Source organism: Vombatus ursinus, unplaced genomic scaffold (genome assembly GCF_900497805.2).
Source record: "Vombatus ursinus unplaced genomic scaffold, bare-nosed wombat genome assembly UNPS02014821.1, whole genome shotgun sequence".
Taxonomy (NCBI): domain Eukaryota; kingdom Metazoa; phylum Chordata; class Mammalia; order Diprotodontia; family Vombatidae; genus Vombatus; species Vombatus ursinus.
The window spans coordinates 51,804,914-51,822,932 of NW_020954599.1; the positions used below are offsets into that span (position 1 = coordinate 51,804,914).

Sequence of the window (18,019 nt, forward strand, 5' to 3'; positions counted from 1 at the left end):
TAATACCCACCAAAGCAGGTTGATAGCAACATACTCAACACACGACTTCCTATTGTGAAACCCATCCAGTTCCCACATATATTCTTCAGAAACAGGCTAACAAAACATCTTTCTGCATTAATTGCTGGGCAAAAAGGAGATTGATTTGCTTACTCCCAGGAACTATAAACCTTTGTCATTCACTCCTTAAAATATTTCTTCATGACTATCCTCTTTAGGCCTAAGCTATGGTCTATTTTGGATTATCTGACTCAGAGTTAAGTAGAGTTTATATGTTGTGATTTCCTTTCTCTCTCTCTCTCTCCTGATATCTAAGTCTATTTGGTAAAGACTTATGAAAATAATGAACTATGCCAGGTAATGACTAACTGCTATATAAATGTGAATTGAATGTGAGCTACTATATAGCTGATAGAACTGAATCAAATACTTCTTGTTTGCCTGCTTTAAATCATGACTAGCTGTCAATTGAGATTTGCTCATCAAATTAATTCTTGGATATACTGGAGGAGAGTCACAGAGACCCCCTACTGTATAAATTCTCAGAAATTTTTTTTAAAATTAGCCCAGCAGAAATTTTTGAACAGGACTATGAACATTTTCTCATGATATCACTATTTTCCTACTCTCACTTTATTGTTACTTTAGTTAAATAAGATGAGGTCCTTTAAACCCATGGGTAAAGGGATAGTGGCAGTGGAACAGGGAAACTGATGTAAAATAAAATACAAAAAGAAATGTTTCATCATGCTCTTCTTATTTTGATTATACAGATTGAGAAACATGAGTTTCCATCTGACCTTGCCCTTTTTCCAAGAGAAAACATATAGCAATATGACATTATGGTACAAACATGGAAAGTTTGGTAAATATAGGTAAATATATATTGATAGAAGTTATTCTTAATTAATACTCTTTAAAAAGAAGTTGAAAGTAAAACTCAAATCCAGTACTATTTATTGCTTCCACCCAGCTACTCTACTGAATGAGCTCTTTTAAGATCATCAGTGACTTACTTTTTGCTAAGTCTAATAGCTGTTTTCTCAATTTTCATTTTCTGTGAATCTGTGATGTTTGGCAGTGTGGACCACACTTACTTGGCATGCTCCTTTTTGGACTTCGTTCCACTACATGATATTGATTCTTTCTCTGTCTCTTACAGCAAACCTTCTTTGACTTCCTTACTGATTCTTCTTCTTCTAATGATCTAATTCTTAGTCTATGAACCTCTCCTTCCATCCTTCCTTGCTTCCTTCCTTCCTTCTTCTCCTCCTTTGCTTCCCTTACTTTGTCTCTCTGTTTTTTGTGTAAGCTTTAATCAGAAGGGTAGTAATAAGCCAAAAGCAAGGTTATGACAACAAACCCCACATATGAATTCCCAACGTGAAACCCATCCAGTTCATACATCCATGCCACAGAGGAGACATAAAACATCTTTCTACTTTATTTACCTAGAAAAACTTCAGTTCCAATGGATTAATCTGCCACTTTTATGACAATGAGTTCCAAATCTATACATCTTATTTAAGAGCTCCTTCCAACTTCCTTTAAGTTGGGAATCTAAACGGGGCATTTGGATGCCCCATTGCCAATTCAAGCTCAACAGACCTAGAACAACTAATCTCCCTTCTACAGTGAATTCTCCCTCTCAACTTCTCTCTTAAATAGTCTCTTAATGAGACTATTTTTTCAGTTACACCAGTTGAAAAATTTGATGTCATTATTGACTCATCCTCTACATCCTGCTTCTTAATGAGTCCTGACAATGCTTTCCCTGAATATCTCTTTTATCTCCTCTTTCTTCTTTATTGTAACTGCTGCCTTTTTAATCCAGTCCCTCATCCACTCAAATTTAGGATATAATTAAAAGTTGTGGAATCATGAATAGCATAGATAAGGTGAATATGAACTCATTCACCAAAGTCTGAAATATAAGCAGACCTCTTTCAGATTTGAATTAATAAGTTAAGACAAATAAAAGGCAGTGCTCTTTATGCAGTGGGTCATACACTTAAGGAATTCATTACCTCTATAGATGATATTAGCAGGAAATGTAAATGAAATCAGAAAGGATTTAGTCAAGTTTATGTTTAACAGAACCATATTTTTTACCCTTAAATTGGACATGCCTTGGAACTGGTGATGACAAGAAAATAGTAGGCTATAATGGGTCTGACCCAAAATAACCTAAGATGACATTGTTATACTCATATAATGATTGCAAAAACTTCCATGCTGAATAGGTCCCTAAACATTATTATTATTTAATCTTAACTGGGTTATCACTTCTGGCTATGAATTCTTTGATTTGTCCTTGTCCTTAACATGCCCAAAGAGGCTATCATAATTCTTTTCTTTCTGTAAGCTGCTAACTTTACCCATTTCTCTCCCCTTTATTCTTTGCAGCAGATTTTCTACTTTTTAATCACTTTTTCATATCAAATTCTACTTATTGCCTTTATCAATGTACTCCCTCAGTTTTTGCACTCCAAAATCTATCTGTCCTCACCTATCCATTGATCCTGCCTACTGGTTTGAGAGTGAGGTGATCCTCCATTTAGTTAAAGCAAAGTCATTCACCTTTGCCCTCAATTAAATACAATCCCATATATTTCTTGTTTGAACTTACTCCATCAGCCCCATCTATTTGTTGCTTCCTTTCACGCTACAAACATATTTAGGTATCCCTTTAGAGACCAAAGCAAAACAAAACTTCCCTTGATCCTGTTATATCTTCAAATTATTCTCTTATTACTTTCTTTTCTTCTACTGCTAAATTGGTATCTACACAATGGTCTGCACTTTTCCTTTACATTCCTTTTAATTTGACTTCAGTCAGGATTGCTATTGTAACTACATGGTGATCAGTGATATCATTTTCTTCATACCTAATTGCTTTTCCCTATTCTCATTTTCCTTGCCAACTACCTTTCCTCTCTCCATACATTTATTCATTCATTCATTCAACAATCATCCTTCACATTATGCTATCCTATCCTGGTTTTCATGACACTGAACATTCATAGCTATCACTTTCCCTCTTGGATATGTCCTCTTTTATGCCAATCACTGGCTTATCTTTGTCCCTATGAATTTGTGTGTGTGTGTGTGTGTGTGTGTGTGTGTGTGAGCATGTCTTTGTGTGTGTGTCTGTGTGTCACATGGCTCTATTTTCATGCTCTTTATTGGTGAGATCTTACATTCTTGCACATAATAGATACTTAATAAAGGTAATTTAATTTTATACAGATAAACTTTTATACTTAGTTCTGGTTCTGACTGTTAGTCAGAATTTTAGTTTTAAATTTCCCATGCTCAGTTGAATACTTTCTATTGGTACTTCAAAATTAACATGTACAAAGCTGAATGGACCATTTTTGCCTCCCAAATTCCCAATACACCTAACCTCTTTCTGTAAATGGCACCATCGCTATATATCATCATCCTCATAGTCACTGAGGCTTGAAATTTTAAAAGCTTTGACTCTTCTCTTTCCTTACCCTTTCCTTGATAAGTCACGTACTAATTATTTCTGTATTATATTTCTCAACTCTTCCTTTCCATTCCACTACTGCCACCCTCATCAGGTCCAAATTAGTTTTCTCTTGGACTGGAGTAATATTCTCCTTGTGTTTCTGCCTGCAGTCTTCCCTTGTAATGTTCACACATATTTCCAAATAATTTTCTCAGTTTACTCTGACTCTTATTATTCTTCATGGGGGAAAAATAAACCCTTTAGTGTCTCCCCATTGTTTATTGCTTATCTTGGCATTTAAAGTCTCCCATTAACTATATCTAACATATCTATATCCTTACTTCCCTTTACACAGTGTTCCAGTCAAAGTGGGTCTTTTATTGCTCTCCAGTCTTAAGCTGACATTTCGTACATTTGTACAGGCTATATTCCATAGTTAAAGGCATCAAATGGACTTCTGTGCACTGTCTGCCAAAATCTCTTTCTTTCAGTCCCAATGAGTTGTTGACTTACCAAGCTCCCCAGAACGTTTTTCTTCCTGAACTTTGTTCTGGGTTTCTTGCTTGCTCTTATATCCTAATTCTTCAAATTATAGTAGTTTGTTTTATTTCTTCTACCATATTGTAAGTTCCTTGAGGGAAGGGATCTTTGTGTCTTTGGCACTCATCATATCATCTCCCATTTAGTAGGGCCTAATTAAAGTTAAATGAATTAAATTTTTGAATTGACCTTTTTTATGAATTCCTATTGAAGATAAAATGTGCAACATGACATCTATCACTTAATAGGCTGTTCCATATATTTTTTGTTTCATTTTATGTTTGTTTGGTCTCCCAAACTACACTTTAAGGTCTTTAAGATCAGGTACCATACCACATACTTATTTTTTTTTTACTCCACTCCCCACCCTCTGGGATCTAGCATGGTGTGAGAACAGTTCAGAGAATATTGAGTGTTGATTATGTGATTAACACATTGTCAGGGGCTGTGAGGGATGCAGAAGGATTTTGTGATAATTTTTGCCCTAAAGGAGCTTATAGTCTTCCTGACGAGATACACGAAACAAAGCACATTTACTGGATTCTGAAGGCCATGTTTACACAATTTAATTTTCTTTTGATCGTATTTGTTTCCAAGGAATTGTGTCCTGAGGAATTTGTTTACTCTAGGAACAAAATAGTCATTACAAATATGGATGCTAGAAAATATGAAGCAACGTTAAAGGAAGAAATAGCTAATTGTATTTAAAATGGTGATGAAAATAAGGTAAATACATTTTAAAAATGTTACTTTTGATAAAGTTTACATGGACAGAACTAGAAGATCAATTTTATGATTATTTTTATATTTTTACTTAAAATTTTTTTTGCCTTTCATATTACATCTATTATCAAATCTTACCAGGCCTATAATGTTTCTTAGGTTCCTTTCTTATCATTTCCATATCTACTGTCTTTTTATAGGCCCTGATCTTCTAACGCCTGGATAACTACACCAACCTCCTTGTTCATCTCTCTGTTTTTAGTGTTTCCTCAGTTCACACCAACCTGCATGTGGCTGCCAGAAGAGTCTTGCCACTTTCTGGTTTAGAAAACATCTTTTGGAAATTTTATTTAAAAGTAAGTTGTATTGATGCCTTTCACTTTTACATCACAGTCTTTTAACTAGCCTCCTCTCTCCTTATGTATCCAACATCAGGTTTTATTATACACTGTCATGCCCTTGAGTGGCAGTATAGTCTAAACCAGATGGAACCAGTGTGGAACTTGGAGACAAGAAATTGTGGTTGAAATCTTGCCCTGGACACTTAGTGGCTATAGCATCATATTAACTTTTTCTTATTGTTGTTCAATCATTTCAGTCATGTCTTACTCTTCATGACCCCATTTGGGGTTTTCTTGGCAAAGATACTAGAGTGGTTTGCCATTTCCTTCTCTGGCTGAGAAAACTGAGGCAAATAGGATTAAGTGACTTGCCTAGGGTCACAGAACTGAGGCACAGAGTGTCTCAGGCCAGATTTGAACTCAGGAATCTTCCTGAACCTAGGCCCGGCACCCTTTCCATTGTGCCATCTAGCTGCCCCATGTTAACTTTCAACTCTATTTAACTTTTCACCTTCAATATCCCCCTTTATAAAATGAGGATGATACTATTTGCTTATGCAGCTGGGTGGTGCAGTGGATAGAGCTTCAGCCCTGGAGTTAGGAATATCTGAGTTCAAATCTGGCTTCAGATATTTACTACCTATGTGATCCGGGCAAGTCATTTAACCCTGTTTGCCTCAGTTCCTCAGCTGTAAAGTGACCTGGAGGAGGAAATGGCAAACCACTCCAGTATCTCTGCCAAGAAAACCCCCAAAATGGGGTCCTGGAGGGTTGGACGTGATGAAAAAGACACAACAAACAGTACTTGTTTGATGTACTTTACAGAGTTGTTATGAGGGAATTGCTTTATAACTTTTCAACTACATAGCCCTAGATAGTTGGTTTATAAACTGCATGTGCCATATAGATATAAGTTATAATTTTTTTTATCTAGTCAGTTTTATCCCTTTCTGATCTGCCATCATATTGGTCATATGTGTATTTGGCTTTCTTCTAGAAAGCCATATTACCTCTTCTCTAGGAATTCTCAGAATTAAAATTTCTGAGAATCATTCTTATAAAACCTTAATTTTACACTCACTTCTCCAAATAGTTTTCCTGAAATCTCTCCATCCCCATAAATCATGCCCTTGATTTATTTTCCAATGGATTCATGTAGAATTTGTATTTCAGTGTCTATACCTTGTTTCTTAACATTAGAGCCCTAATTAAATTGTAAGCTAATTTTTAGGGGGAAATACAATGTAGTAAGTTTTTTTAAAAAAAATAATCCCCCCTAATCCTGGCTATAGTAGCAGAGTTGCATAGTGGAGAGAGAGCTGACCTTGAAATCAGGACGACTTGAGTTTGAGATCCTAAGACATGCCCCTCAATCTCCTAGGTAACTCTCTAGGACTATAGGTTGTAGAGAAGATACAGAGATCTTTTTTCTCATTTATGAGTTCCCTATAATAAAGAAACTTTTAGTCAAGTCCTTATCCCAACCCCTATGGCACTTTATATTCTGTTTTATACTATAGTTAGTTGCTTGTGTTTTACCTCCTCTATTATGTGGCAAGCTTTTTGATGGCCTGCAGAGGCTGTTTTCCTCTTTTTAATCCCTGAGTAATGCTATACATTGAGTCAGAGCTTAATTAATGCTTTGAATGAATAAATGATCACTACACATTTCTGCTTTTCCTCAGCCATAGGAATCTTTCCACAAAATGTTACATAGTTTGACATGATCTTTGTTGCATCAATGCATTTAAAATGTATCATTTACTTCATCCAAGATAATTAATGTCAAATTATAGATTTACCATCATAATGAAAACATTATCTGGGAAAGTATTACATTATGCTCTTTCTTTTCTAGATGTCTGGATGTGCAGGCAGACGAGATTAAGACTTTCTAGGAAATGTGTTTTCCTACGATATTCTATTACTGAAAACAGGCAAGCTTATTAATTTCAATGTACCAGAACTGAAAGGCCAGTTCACCTTTGGTATGAGCCTGGTCCCATGGTTCATGTTGTTGGCTTCCAAAGCAGACAACATCCTGGATGCTAAAGCAAAAGTACTATGGTTGATGTTAATTAATGTTCCCTTCCTTATTATTGACTTGACTGTTATTTTGATTGGTTATCCTCTCAACTCAATCCAGTAGTAACTTTTCAGTTCTATAGCTCCTAACTAGAGTTCAATATCTTGAATGACATCAATCTTTTGGAAATTTTATTTTAAAATGAGTTGTATTGATGCTTTTCATTTTTACTGAATATCCTCCCTTTTCCTGATATCCTCCCTTCTCATACCATCTTCCCACCCCAAATTGACCTCTCTCTTGTAAAAACAAGATAAAGCAAAAAAGACTGACAAAGTCACCCTGTCAGATAATGGATTCTGCTTTAGTTGTTCCCTGCTCTTCTGCCAAGATGAGGAAGATATAATTCATTATCTGATTTCTAGGACCGTTATTGTTCCTTCCTTCTCTTACTTAGAATCCAGCTTCCTTTTAATGATCTTTCCATTTGCTCCATTGAATTCACCGTGTGTACTGTCCTCTTGGCTCTGTTTATTTCACTCTGTAATCAGTTCATGTGCTGGTGACTTGGGTGATGAAGTCTTTTGACTTCAGCAACCCATGAAACACAGAATATAGAAAATGACCTTCAGTTCCTTGCAACCCTTTTCTGTTTTGGTTATAATGGTGGTAGAATGGCAGAAAAGGGGTGGAGGGTGCTAAAAGTCATGTAGTTTTTTGAACATTTATAAACTGTATCTTGGCTGTGAGATCCTTGTCCTGTGACTTTTGGGTCAACATCTTCCTGAAAAAACAGTATCATTTAAATTTTGACATTTTCATTCTGAAGGAAACCAAAAACATGAAGGAAATTTCAACTCAATTGAAGGGCAGAGCATAGATTTCTCTCAGAGTCAAATAAAGGAATTGACAGAGTTAGTTTTATCTAATGTCCAAAAGCAACAAGTAACATCTTTATATGGGACATTGGGTTATCTTGTATTGAAGGCCTCAGGATAAGCAATTGCAAAGACAACTGTGAAAAAAATTGAAGTTCATGCAACAATTATTTCAGAAGATGAAGAGGGAGAAATTCTATGAAGAACTGAATAAGACCCTCCAAATGAAATCATCAGACACTTTGATACTTAGTGACTTCAGTGCAAAGAAAATAGGTGAAGATGGTGAGAAATATATTGGAATATATGGGAATGAGTGAGGACAAATACTTGAAGATTACATGAAAGTATCACACTTCTACATCATGTATTAAAAATAATTAAACTGAATAATATCTTACACAAAACATTGAAATCTATAGCCTGGCTTCCAACCTCATCATTTATTAGAAAATGCTCTCTCCAAAGTTATTAATGATATCTTAGTTACCAAATGACATTTGCTCAGTCCTCGGCTTCTTGAGCTCTCAGCAGTCCAACATTGTTGATCATCCTGTTCTCCTTAATACTCTTTTTCCTCTTGTTTTTCTTTTCTTTTCTTTTCTTTTTTTTTTTTAACTCTGGGTCTCTCATGGTTCTCCTTCTACCTGTCTGGTTACTTCTCAGAATTCTTTGCTGGATCTTCAGGTCAGGCCCACTAACCATAGATTTCCTTTAAGACTTTGTCCTGGGCTCTCTTTTCTTTGCTCGATTTCACTTGGTAATCTCATTATTTTCCACGGATTAAATTATCATTTCTATACAGACTATCCTCATGTCTATCCAGTCCTAATCTCTCTGCTGACCTTGAGTCTCATGTTTCCAATTGCTCGTTGGATATATTGAACTGGATATCCTGTAGACTTCTTAAGCTCAACATGTCAAAAGCTGAACTAATTATCATTCCTTTAATCCCTGTCCTCTTCTTTACTTTCTGTTACTATTGGGGGCATCACCATCTCTCAGTCACCCAGACCTACAATTTAGGTGCCATCCTATACTGTTCATACTCTCCCACAATTCATATAGGATCTTTTTTTTTTTTTAAGGCAATTGGGGTTAAGTGATTTGCCCAGGGTCACACAGCTAGTAAGTGTCAAGTGTTTGGTCTGAGGCCGGATTTGAACTCAGGTCCTCCTGACTTCAGGGCTGGTGCTCTACCCACTGTGCCACCTAACTGCCCCATAGAATCTTTTGCAAAATCCTGTTGATTCTACCTTTGTAGTATCTCTTTTTTTACATCCCCTATTATCATATGACAGTGGCTCCACCCTGGTACAGGCTTGTAACCCCTCCCACCTGTACTATTGTAATAGCCTTCTGGTTGATCTCCCTGTCTTAGGGACTTTAGTTCATCCTTCACTAAGCTATGAAAGTGATCTTCCTGAAGCTCAGGTCTGACCATGTCCCACACCCTACCCCTATTCAATAAACTCCAGTGGCTCTCTATTGTCTTGGATCAAATATAAGCTTCTCTGTTTGGCTTGTACCCTAAAATCTAATGACGTAGCCTATATCCTGTTTCTCAAACAAGATCCTCCATCTCCTGAATGTGCATTTTCTTTTCTTTTTTCTTTTTAAATTGCTTATACCCTTTGACCCAGGAATTCCACTGTGTCTGTTTTCAAACATGATTAGGGAAAAGGAACTTTGTATTTTCACTGGCTGTCCCCCATACCTGGAATTCTCTCCTCCATTTCTACTTCCTGGCTTCACTGGCTTTGCCCATGTCTCAACTAAAATTCCACCTTCTGCAAGAAGTCTTTCCTGATTCCCTTAATGCTAGTGGCTTCCCTCTGTGATTATTTCCAATTTTTCCTGTTGTTTAGACATAGTAGTTTTTATGTTGTCCTCTTCACCGGACTGTGAGCCCCTTTAGGGCAAGAAATGTTTTTGCTTTTTTTCATATCCTCAGTACTTAGTATAGTGATTGACATGTAGTAGACCCTTAATAAATGCTGGTTGACTTGCTTTTAACAAGCTTCCACATTATTAATGTAGAAGTAATTTGTGAATCAGTTGTCTGTGTACAGGTAGACCATCAACTTGTTAGAGCAAATTAGTACAGCACTTTTTGTTGTTTAGTTATTTTCAGTCACGTCTAACTCTTTGTGACTCTATTTGGGGTTTTCTTGGCAGAGATACTGCAATGGTTTGCCATTTCTTTTTCCAGTTCATTTTATAGATGAGAAAACTGAGGCAAACCGAGTTAAGTGACTTGGCCAAGGTCACACAGCTAGTAAGTGTCTGCGGCCAGATTTGAAGATAAGTCTTCTTGATTCTAAACCCAGTGACCTATCCACTGTGCCACCTAGCTGCCCTAATACAGGACTGGGGGAATAAAAATGAGGAAAAAATCCTATGATCCTTTTAAGATCTGGAAGATAACTCAGACCATCTAGTTTAACACACTCTTTTACAAATAAGAAAAACATAGGGTATAGAATTGCAGCAACTCATCTTAAATTATTCAGATTTGTTATTGATGGGTAATTATTGAAGAAAGGACACATCCATAGAATATGATAATTCCGTGCAGAAATTTAACTAAATCAGTTGCAATAGTAAGAGGACCAAAAAAGTCTAAATATGACCTTTTAATCACTTGTTAATTTGATCCACTTGTTAAGTAGTGGGTATAAAGGGAAGAGAATAAGCATTTATTAACTGCCTACTATGTGCCAGGCATAGTACTAAATGCTTTAAAGATATCATCTCATTTGATTCTCACAAACACTCTGTGGGTTAAGTGCTATTATAATCCTTATTTTACAGTTGAGGAAACTGAGGTACAAATATGCCTAAAAGTAATACTAGTTTAGAATTAAAGCTTCATCAAATTTTAAAGAAAATGATGATGCAAGATTATGAGCAATATTACCTCATAAAGCATAAAGAAACAGTAGAGGGTAAAGCCAGCTTAAAGAAATTGTATTGAGATACTCACCTAATAGATACTATCCTGAGGTCATTAAAGGATGAAAAAAAAAATTGGAGGACAGCAAACAGAAGAAAATGGAAAGGATTTTCTTGAATTTTTTTTTTTTAAATAACAGACATTTTACATTAGACATTAAAGAAAAAACACTTGGACTTTAACATAGCACTTCTGAATATGTTTATAAAGGAGATAGAAATAGTACTGAGAACAATGAGGATGAGGAAAGCAGCTAGAATAGATGGCAAGTGCATAAAGGAGATACATGCTCTAAGTGGCAAAAATGTCATTAGTAGTATATATTTGCGAAATGTCTGAATGAGGACAAGATACCAGAGGCATGGAGGTGGTGGTGGTGGTAATCTTAAATGCAGTTAATTCTGAAAAAAAATGATTGAGAGATCATCCACTACAAACCTATATGCCTACATTTCTCCATCAATGTAATTTTTATGACAATAATCCATGTATCCATTGTGCTATAAGAAATGATGAGTAAGCGGACTTCAGAAAAATCTGGAAATGGACTGCTACTGAGTGAAGTAAGCAGAACCAGGAGATCCTTGTATACAGTTATAGCCACGTTGTATGATGACTAACTTTGATAGACTTAGTCCTTCTCAGCAATGCAACAGATCCTCTTTTTTTTTTCTTGTTTTGTTTTGTTTCCTCTTTCTTGTGGTTCCTCCTATTGGTTCTAATCCTTCCTTACAACATGACTAATGTGAAAATATGTTTAATATCCTATATCAGACTGCACACTGTCTTGAGGAGAGGGTAGGAGACAGGGAGAGAAAAATTTTAAACTCAAAAGCTTATGGAAGTGATTGTTGAAAACTAAAAATAAATTAGTAATTAAAAAAACTAATAGCATATGATAGTGAATTGCTGAAACCTGGAGTTTGCTGTACTATGCCAGAGCTTATGCTAGTTATATGATTGGTAGAGAGAACATTGATTTTATAGTGAGAGTTCTTCATTTGAATTCTTACTTTTCTACTTGGCACCTTGGATTTTACCTCTTTGTGCCCCAATTTTTTCATTGAGAAAATGAAGTTGTTGGTTTATTTGATCACAAAATTTATTAAGTTTTAGAATTAGAAGTGATATCAGCAACCATTTAGTCCAATTTATCTTTGAAAAGAAATCTTCACAATAGCATATCCAATAAGTGGTCATACCAGCTTCTGCTTAAAAACCTTCAATGAAGGGGAACTCACTCACCCACCACCACACAGCTCTTGGAGCAGCTTATTCCACTTTGGGTCAGTTCTAATCAGTAGGAAGATTTTCCTGATATCAAGTGAAATTTGTCTTTTCTACAACTTGCACCCATTGTTCTAAGTTATGCTCTTGGAGGGCAAAAGAGAATGAGTGTAATCCCTTTTACACATGAATGATCCTAAATTAGTTTCAGGTAGCTGTTGTATTTCCCTGAATCTTCTCTAGCCTGAACATCCTTACTTCATTTAACCATTTCTCATATAGAATAAGGACCTTCACCATTACTGGCTGATCTTTTTTGGATGTTCTTCCATTTATCAATATCCTTTTTAGACCAGGACAGAGTACAGAAATGCGCACGGTCCCTTTCAACTTGCAATACCATGTTTAGTTTGAAGCCTTCAATCCAGCACCTTAAACTTTCATAGTCCCCTAAAGGACTGCATTTTCTTCTTAAGCTGGAATATGGTCTGTAGGGTCTTGGAATTAAATCAGAGCTCCAAGATCTCTCTAAGTAATTTCAATTCCCATGCACATACAAAACCAAAATAATCTTTTAGAAACCCTCAAGATAAGAGGTTAAACTGGAACTCCAAGGGATAGGATTTGTAATGATGGGACCAAACCAAGACCTGACTGAGATGTCACTTTTAGAGACAACTCTGGAACTTTTAGAAATAGCGCATTATATGAGACATGCTAAATAATTATTTAATTTTTTTGGGAAATTTATTGGAATGAAAATTGCTTGGTCATTTTTATATAGCTGAGAGGTCATTCAACTATATCTGCAGTGAGATTTGTCATTTCCTTTAGACTTGATTATACCAGTGAAAAACTTGGTAAGATTTCACTGAAAAAACAAATTATGAAATTATGATATATTAAGCACATCATAGATGTCTTTATCACCAGATAGATAAATGGAGAAGCAATATGGGATAGTAGATAGTGGGGTGGCTGAGGGTCAAGTTCTATCACTAACATTTATCAACTATGTGGAAATAGGCTAGTGACTCAATTTTTCAGTGCCTCAGGAAACTCACTAAGATTATAAATTATAGACAAGCTGCTGAGCTGAATTAGAGGAGAGAGTTTCCATACTGAAAGTTTTTTTTATAGCAATGGACTTCCAGGTCTGTACTAAAAAATAAACAATAAAAAGATGAATTTTGCTTTTGTTTTGGGTTCACAGATGATTTAGCTCACCATATTTAAAAGGCTTTGTATATACTAAGTATGTAGTAAAAGTGCTTTGTACATAGTAGACCTTTAGTCAGTGTTTATTGAATTTGAAAAGGAGGAGAACTAATGGCAAGTAGCTACTTTCCTAGAAATTAGCTTTTTGTCTTGTAACATTAAACCCAATTTAGAACAATGGAGATGTTAGGATTGCTTTTGGGTTTACATACATTTAGAGCTAAAGAAAAATTCATAAATTATGTTAACTACCTAGAAATATTTGAACAGTGAAGGAAATCCAATTGATTTTGTTGGACTATTCCATAATCTATGTCAAACAACTAAAAAAAGATGAGTATGCATTTCACATATCTAGAAGAGTAACTTATAGATATCTTACCTGGATTCACCTGCACCAAAATTTGATGCAAAAATCAATCAATAATCAACAAATATTTATTAAATTCCTACTTTTTTCCAGTCACTGAAGTACAAATACAAAGAATGAAACAATCCTTACTAGCAGTGACATAGCTAAACTAACTACTTAGTTAATAGTTAGTTCTTCTCCTTCCCTCACTACCACATATCCAAACAGTTGCCAAGTCTCGGAGTTCTACACCCACAACATCTCTGGTGTCTGTCCCCTTCTTTTCACTGTCATGCCATCAACCCGTTTCAGGCCCTTATCATCTTCTACCTAGACTATTACAGTACCCTCTTAATTGGTCTTGCTGTGAGTCTTTTCAGTCTCCAATTCATCTTCCATACAGCTTCCAAAATTATATTCCTAAAGCACATATCTGATTGTCACTCAAAAATCCTTATTACCTTTAGGATAAAATACAAATACTTTGGTTTGGCATGTAAAATCCTGTACAATTTGCTTCCAGTTTGTGTTTCAGATAGAGAGATAGACAGGCAGACTGATAGAGGATAGATGATAGGTAGATAGGATAAATGATAGGTAGACAAAAGATGGATAGATAGATAGAACATTATTAAGTGTAAGGCACATACTAAATGCTGAGGACATAAATACAACTAAACAAGAGAATCCCTGCCTCCAAGGAGCTTACATTCTAATAGGGGAAGTAAACAAATAATGTGCTAGAAAAGAAATGGGAGATGTATATGTAGAGCAGGCTTAGTGAGGAGACTGAAGAAATGTCAATGTCATTTCTAGTGAGATAAAGCAAAAAGCTCAAGTATTAGAACTAGTTCAGCCACGGTCTTATGCCTCTATACCTTTCAACTATCTCCTATGCCTGGAATGCATTCCCTTTTCACTTCTACCTCTTGGAATTTTGAATTTCTTTCAATGCTCAGTTCAGATTTCACAACCTATGAGAAAGCTTTCCTGATCCTTTTAGCTTTTTAGTACCTTCTCTTTCTTTGCATTTATTTGTACTTATTTATCTATGTACATCCAGTCATAGAATCATATATCTAGAGCTATAAGGGACCTTAGAGGTCCTGCAGTACAACCCACTCCTATTTTACAGATGAAGAAACTGAGACTCAAAGAGTTAGAATGACTTTGCCCAGGTGGCAAGGGAAGTAATATGCAGAGTTTGGATTCCAGCTTCCATTGCAAGACTCAAAGCTCTTTACTACAAGTTTAGCCCTCTTTCCACTGTCCCACACAGCAGGATTATTTTTCCATATGAATGTCTTTTACTGTAGGGTCTCTTTATTTCGCCTTGTATCATTAGGATCTACCACAATGCCTTTTATATAGTAGCTGCTTAGTAAATTTTTGTTGAATTGAATTAGATTTATTTTTTAAAAAATCTATTTTTAAACATAAAAATAGAGCTTGGAGTATTTGAAGATGTTGAATTGATCTGTAATAGATAAATCGATAGATCAATCAAGAAATGATTTCGCTGGTCCTGATAGCCAGACTTGTATAAATTCCTATCCAGAGTAGCACTTCATCTTAAATCTTCTTTGCCTTCTGAACCCAACACCTATATATCTTATTTTCCATATTCCATAGCTAAAACATATGTGATTGTTGATGACTTTTGACTTAGGTACTTAGAGATACAAAACAGGTAAGGAATTAATAGATTAAGTACATAAAATAAAAGTTCTTAGTAACTAGAAAATACTTCATTACATCAATGGAGCTCTGATTTTATGAATTCAATTTAATAGGTCAATTCAATTAAATAAGTGTGGATGTTGGTATTCTCTTGACCAGTAGAGATAACAGCTGTCCTCCTGTGTAGTTCTTGTCTGGGTCTATTAATGAAGGATCTATCTATATGCATACAGGCTTCCTCTGGATCTTTTAATATTTGGGCTTTCTATTTCTCCCTATCTCTTCTGGCCTTTTGTAACTCTCATCAGCTAATGAATCCTTTCTTTTTGGGCAGAAAACTGACCAATGAATGGGTGCAATTTCCAGTTCTTTGTATGTTTTAAGGATATGTGTTTGTTGCTTATTGCAGGGGACTTGTTTTTTGGCCCTCTACCTAAGACGTTTCTTTTTGGTGGAGTGGGGGGACTGAAGCTTTGGGACTGAAGTCATTCTGGTAGCCTAAGTGCTGTAGAAAAGCTGGTCTAGTGAGTAGCTAAGGTTTTACCATGCTAGTTTTATTCCCATATTTGTGATGCAATGGAAAAGAAGGATGAATTTGGATTAAGGAGAACTGGGCTCAAATCGTGGCTTTGCCATTTCTACCTGTCTGAGCTTAGACAATTCACGTAACTCTTTGGGTCTCAGCTTCCCTGAAGAGGGTTAGACTAGATTTCCTTCTAGTTCTAAGCCTACTGACTTGTAACTCTCAATTTCTCTCTCTCTCTCTCTCTCTCTCTCTGTCTGTCTCTGTCTCTCTCTTTCTCTGTCTCTCTCTCTCTCTGTCTCTCTCTTCAAATATACTGATTCTATCATTTTTTTTTGCCCCAGAGCTGTGATTTCATTGATCTAGGGAGTTAATAGTGAGGGAATTCCTCTACCAATGAAGAATGGAACTTTCTCTGTGATTTATAGACTTACAGATTTATCTAAAACACTGAGAGATTTAGTTACTTGTCCAAGGTCACAGAACCAGCATGGATCAGAGGTGAGTCTTAAACCCAGTTCTTTCTGCCTCTAAGGACAGTTCCTCATTCATTACTGCACAGTTTCTGCTGGTCCTACTGGAATGAAACTTTTATAGGGCAGAGACTACATTTTGGATACATTCAATGCTCAAAGGTGTTGATTAGCTTCTTGGGCCAGGTTTATAGAACATAATGGCAGGGAGATGTTTGGAACTTATTTGTACACTGCAATGAAAACAGTTAAGCTAAATAATTAGGAATTTTAAAGAGACCTCTGGAAGAGGCACATAATCAATTTAATTTTAAATAATAATCCTATTATGTAAGTAGATATATCTTTCTAAACCACCTATTTTTATTTTGTATAGGCTCAAAACACTTTTTTCAAGATGTGATGGAAAAACTTACATTAGTATTAGCAAGTCTGTTTGGAAGAATATATGTTCCAACAAATCTCCTAGGTGGCAATTTAAAGTTTTATCAATCCAAGGTATGGCTAAAAGAAGATTTTGACATTATAAGGATTTAATCCTAAATGGGATTAAATAAGCCATGTGGAAAAAAATCTTACTACTATAGAATTTATATAAATCAGGGATATTTTGTTTGTTTGCCGTGATGTTAAGTGATGTTAACAATAGAGTTGGAGAGGCAATATAAGTGAGGTCTGCCTGGCCAGGATCAGAAGGCCTGCATGCTAATTCACTGCTGCCACCTTCTGGCCATTGAACCTTGGGCAACTCTTTGTGAACATCTACCTTCGTTGCTAAGGGCAGAATCATTCTGTCTGGGTTGCTTAGTTCATGAGGTAGTCATGAGAATTAGACAAAATATTGTTTGTGGTATTTTAAGACGGTATTTAGTATTTTTGTAAGTAAATCTCCACTCATTCCTTAGTTCAAAAAGACATCTATATTTTACTCATTTGTACGGCAATAAAACTGACAATCTAAACAAAATAGATGACTATTTACAAAAATATATATTGTACAGATGAACATATAAGAAATAGAATAGTTAAATGATGTTATCTTAGGATAAGAAATTGAATAAGCCATAAATTAACTCCCCAAAACAACCAAAAAATCCCTATGATCTAGATGTATTGACAAGCAAATTTTATTAAATATTTAAGGAAAAAATAATTCCAATACTGCATAAGTTGTTTGAAGAAATAAGAAAAGGAGTCCTCCCAAGTTGCTTCTGTGACACAAAAATGGTCTTGACACCTAAGTCAGGGAGAGTCAAAACAGAAAAAAAAACAATAAATGAATATTCCTAATCAATATTGATGCAAAAATTTTAAATAAAATGTTAGCAAGGAGACTACAGTAATGTATCAAAAAAATTATATAGTATGACCAAGTTGGATGTATGCCAAGAATTCAGGGCTTGTTCTGACAATATTACCCAAATTAATTTGCTTTTTCAGTGCCAGAACAGACAAACTAATAAAAGGTTACTTTTTTTTTTAAAAAAAATATTTTTAGTTTTCAATATTCATTTTTATAAGATTTTGAATTTCAAATTTTCCCCTTCCCCTCCCTCCTCCCTCCCCAAAAGGGCATGCAATCTGATATAGAATATACATGTACAATC

General features: G+C 35.5%; 1 protein-coding gene across 1 annotated transcript in view; it reads left to right on the forward strand.

The window, feature by feature from the left end:
* Positions 1 to 18,019, forward strand: part of DDX60L (DExD/H-box 60 like) — a 74,514-nt gene that overhangs the window by 31,814 nt on the left and 24,681 nt on the right. The window contains 5 exon segments of the mRNA XM_027837463.1: positions 774 to 875; positions 4,613 to 4,741; positions 6,938 to 7,162; positions 13,641 to 13,716; positions 16,789 to 16,938. Coding sequence (XP_027693264.1) covers positions 774 to 875; positions 4,613 to 4,741; positions 6,938 to 7,162; positions 13,641 to 13,716; positions 16,789 to 16,938 — 682 coding nt within the window.